A 4,261-nucleotide genomic window follows, 5' to 3' on the forward strand; every position below is an offset into this window, starting at 1 on the left:
GTAAACGGATGTACCGGGAATATCTTACAGATCTACTTCCATGTACAATTACTGGGACTTGTATTTACAATCTGAGAAACAGTAGTAATCTGAGAACCATCAAATTTTCTACCAATCGTTTTGGAAAGTCTTTTATACCATATTCCATCACTGGATGGAACAACCTGAATTTAGAAATCCGTACTCTTTCGTATCCAAAATTTCGTTCATATCTTTTCAAATCGGTACGTCCTGTAAAGCTAAACCATTTTAGCTTTGGGTCTCGTTCTTCCTGTATTCTCATTACCCGACTTCGTCTGGGCACCTGCAGCTTGAATCACAGTCTTTATACCCGAGGTCTTGTCACAAGTCCATCCTGTAGCTGTGGGTGTCCATACGAAACGATTGCTCATTATTTATTGCACTGCCCTATATATACCTACCAGCGCTTAGTCCTTTTTGGCAAGCTTTCAAGCATACTTGGTAATATTGTTGATTTAAACACCCTTTCTGATAATTCTATACAATATTTAGTTCTTCGCGGTAGCTTCCTTTGAACGTATGATACCAACTGCAAAATAATGTTAGCCGCACAAAATTATATATTAGAAACAAAAAGATTCTAACTGTATGTGTCTTCTGGGATGGGAGGTTTGTAACTCACGCGAGGTCTCATGTATTTTAAATGTCTTGTAAAATATTTTTCTTCCATTGTAAAAGTGGCTGCGAGAATATAAGTTGCATCTAACTTGAGTTCGCAGTCACTTAGTCCATGTCTTTTCTTTTGTAATCATCGTGTTTCTGAATAAAAAAAAACACTTTTTGTTAAACTTGTGCTGTATACCAGGTTTAAGAGAAACGGTTTTAGGCAATACATCCCATGACACGTCATAATGACATCATGTGACGTCATAATGATATCGAAATGTAATTGATTATCACTAGTATACCATGGTAAGTTGGCGGTCATATAATATAGTCGAGTTCTGGGGGGGGGGGGCAATGAGCCCCCCACCTCCCCCCAACAGTTTCAAAGATGTAAGCTCTAGGTGATAGAACTTTTTGTGTTGGATCTTAAGTTTTAACTCTAAACAGTAGTGTAACATGTATGTGCAATACTTTGAGCTTGTGCGGTGGTAATACTATAAATAGGTCTCCATACACATAAACCCTGATGCACGTGTTCAGTTGGGTTTTATTGAGACACGAAATCAACTTTACAAGTGGTACATACTGAACTGAACTACCTACAGTGATACAAAAGGAATGCAGAACCAATTCAGTAGTTGTAGTAGAAAGCATTTGATAGATACTAAAATAGGAGGCCAGCTTGGCAAAATTGTGTCTGTAAACTAAACATACTGTTTACATCATGTATCAAACCACGAGGGTCACATTAATAGTAGTATTGTCCAGTCTTGTGCAGCCATCAGCTATATCCAGGCTGACGTCACTTTAGCCTTGTATTTGCGTCCGATTCGGTCACATACCGGAGTTAATTATTTGTGACTCTATCGCTGCCACAGGTCTCATACCGGAGTTAATGGTGCCTCTATCGCTGTCACAGGTGCGTTGAAGTAGAAAAAGCCCTGGAGGAGAAAATTATATTACCTTAATATTATTATAACTAGGACATTCAACACAGCAACGTTAATTGGAGTGGCCGATGGATTTGAATACCGCAAATTTGACACTTTATTTTCATTCTGTTGAGTCATTGTCCATCAAAAATATCAACGGAGAAGAGATGCTGTTCCAATAACTCTAACATAGTTCAGTCCCCACTGCCTAGTGTTTGTTTGTTTGTTTGTTTCTTTGTTTGTTTGTGATCCCCATTACTGTTATGCTACATTTACACTTTTCTTCCTGGAGTCCAAATAACACAACATAATCGTACTAGTGGTGTCTTAACCTTGTACTAAGCAAATTTGCCAAGAACTAGACTAATATTTGTATCAATTAATAATAATATCTAAACCCAATACAATCTCATAGTAACGTACTGCATTGTAGAGACCTTAAAGGTAATCAGGTTAAGAAGCAGGAACATCTCACGTTGGGATCCGCCTTCAGTAGTTTCCTGACAGTTGTGGCGTCCGGCCTGGACTTCTCGTTAAACTTCCAGCACTTCAGCATCAGCTGGTATCTGGAGAAGATCAGCATTTTTACTTTTTTGCTGTTACTTTACAATAAAACCAAAATTCTAGGTCTCCGGTATTCTAATAAACCCATTCACGTTTGACACTTAAACGTATCTAGAAAATTGTAAGTCTGTTATCCACATCTGTTGCAGTTGCCGAGTATACTTCATCTTAAACGCAACAACACAGACTCGGCAGCTAAAACAAGTTCGAATGCGAGGCCAGGAATCTGACGTCAGACTTTAATTGTACTTACGCTTAGAAAATTTCCTGTATCTCAATCTACAAACACAGGCGCACCTTAGAATTGATTCTTGTACTGATTGATTTTTCCCTCAGGAAACATCCCGGGCTTACCTTTCTTCTGTACACAACTGAGGCCTAGGGAGTCTGAAGTGGTTTTGCAGAGCATCATATATTCTGCCTGCCCCCTCCATCCCAGGATACGGCGTGCGGCCCAGCTGCGCCACTTCCCACAACAGAACCCCGAAGGACCAGCTGGAAGTGCATATTTCATAGTGTATAAGATTGGAAAGAGTTCACATTAGCATAATTATTAAATCGAGATGACTGATTATATAAATACGTTTGTTTCCACTAAAATGTTAGTGTCTTCTTTTAAAGGCAATGTTGAATACTCACACATCACTCTTGTGTGTGAACCTAGCCTCGTTCTTCAGGCCCTCTGGCGCCATCCACTTCAGCGGCAGCAGGTCGTGGCCCTGGAGGAACAAGAAAGAACAGCTGCTTCAAGTTCTATCCAAAGCCGGCTGTGACAAGACTACAGGATCTGCGGTTGACTAGAATCCTCCTATTCTAAACTTATTTTACTTTTTCTTACTCAAAAATACTGCGCCAGCTCCCTATGTAAGATCGCGCTGTTAGTCTGACCTACCCTGTGCTTAGTCTGACTTACCCTGTCCTGCCGATGGTACCTCACAACGTCCATGTCCCAGAACCTATCCTGTCCTGCCGATGGTACCTCACAACGTCCATGTCCCAGAACCTACCCTGTCCTGCTGATGGTACCCAACAACGTCCATGTCCCAGAACCTACCCTGTGCTGCCGATGGTACCCCACAGCGTACATGTCCCGGGCCAGCCCGAAGTCCGCGATCTTGGCGGTTCCCTTCCCGCAGATCAGGATGTTCCGGGCCGCGATGTCTCGGTGAACCAGCTGCACACAGGCAAAGATAAGTAATTCAGTTACCAAATATGTTAATCTTATCAGCTTTTAGCTTTGATTACCTGAAAAGACAATCTAACCTCAAAAAGAAAATCCCTTGATTTCGCTGACAAAATCGGAGTGGGTGGGGATTCGGAAGGGAAAGATTGAGGAACAGTTTCTCAAGATTTCCTTACCCTCATGGTCGCCAGGTGCTCCAGTCCGCAGCAGACCTCCACCATCATGTTCTCGAAGATGTGCCGTTTTTTGACCAGAACGGTCCTGTTGAGTTTGGACTCCGCACGTAAAGTCCACAGCAGGTGAAGGAGACTCCCGTGTTCGGCATATTCCAGAACCAGTTGGAGCGGGCCTGGAAAAATATTTCAGTATGGACTATGGAATCTTCTTCCTCACTGCCAGAACAGCCTTACCTGCATGAAGTATTGACCTAACATATTCAGGGCAAAAGTTAATTTCAAAAGAAAATAAACCAACCACACATAGATACCCATGAGCCACAAAGATTCTGAACTGACCGTCTCTAAAACAGATGCCTTTCAGCCTGAGGACGTTGTCATGGTTACCGCACAACAACATGATGCAGGTTTCCCGCAGAAGGGCCTGTCTGGCCTGGGGGTCATCATCGTCTAGATAAACATTTACATAATCAGTTTTACATCATATATTCATGTACGCGTCTATTCTACAATTATATAATAGCAAATATGAGCACAGCAATACACCTAAAATTACCTTTGTAGTTTCTTTACAGTCACCACCACATCGACTTCCTCGGGTTGTGTGAGCGTTGCCTCGACGACATGTCCAAAAGCGCCCTCTCCCAGGAGCTTTCCGCCCTGCAGCCTGCTTCTGTCGATCTCCCTTTCCTTCAGCAGCTCCATGTCGATACTGCCTGACGAGGAGCCTGCTGCAGGCGGCATCAGGGCCTGGGGAGAAGGTGGGGTTCAGTCAGGGT

The 4,261-nt window shown here is 42.6% G+C and overlaps 1 protein-coding gene across 1 annotated transcript; it reads right to left on the minus strand.

The window, feature by feature from the left end:
• Positions 1 to 1,162: 1,162 nt before the first annotated feature.
• Positions 1,163 to 4,228, minus strand: LOC109462048 (platelet-derived growth factor receptor beta-like). Its single transcript, XM_019758544.1, has 8 exons — positions 4,042 to 4,228; positions 3,822 to 3,934; positions 3,483 to 3,655; positions 3,178 to 3,297; positions 2,763 to 2,842; positions 2,478 to 2,618; positions 2,035 to 2,125; positions 1,163 to 1,568 (listed from the first exon to the last, which is right to left on the minus strand). The coding sequence occupies exons 1-8, from the start codon at positions 4,224 to 4,226 to the stop codon at positions 1,509 to 1,511; spliced, it is 963 nt and encodes a 320-aa protein (XP_019614103.1). The 5' UTR covers positions 4,227 to 4,228; the 3' UTR covers positions 1,163 to 1,508.
• Positions 4,229 to 4,261: the final 33 nt, after the last annotated feature.

The sequence above is a fragment of the Branchiostoma belcheri genome, unplaced genomic scaffold, assembly GCF_001625305.1.
Source record: "Branchiostoma belcheri isolate BF01 breed outbred unplaced genomic scaffold, Haploidv18h27 scaffold984, whole genome shotgun sequence".
NCBI classification, from domain to species: domain Eukaryota; kingdom Metazoa; phylum Chordata; class Leptocardii; order Amphioxiformes; family Branchiostomatidae; genus Branchiostoma; species Branchiostoma belcheri.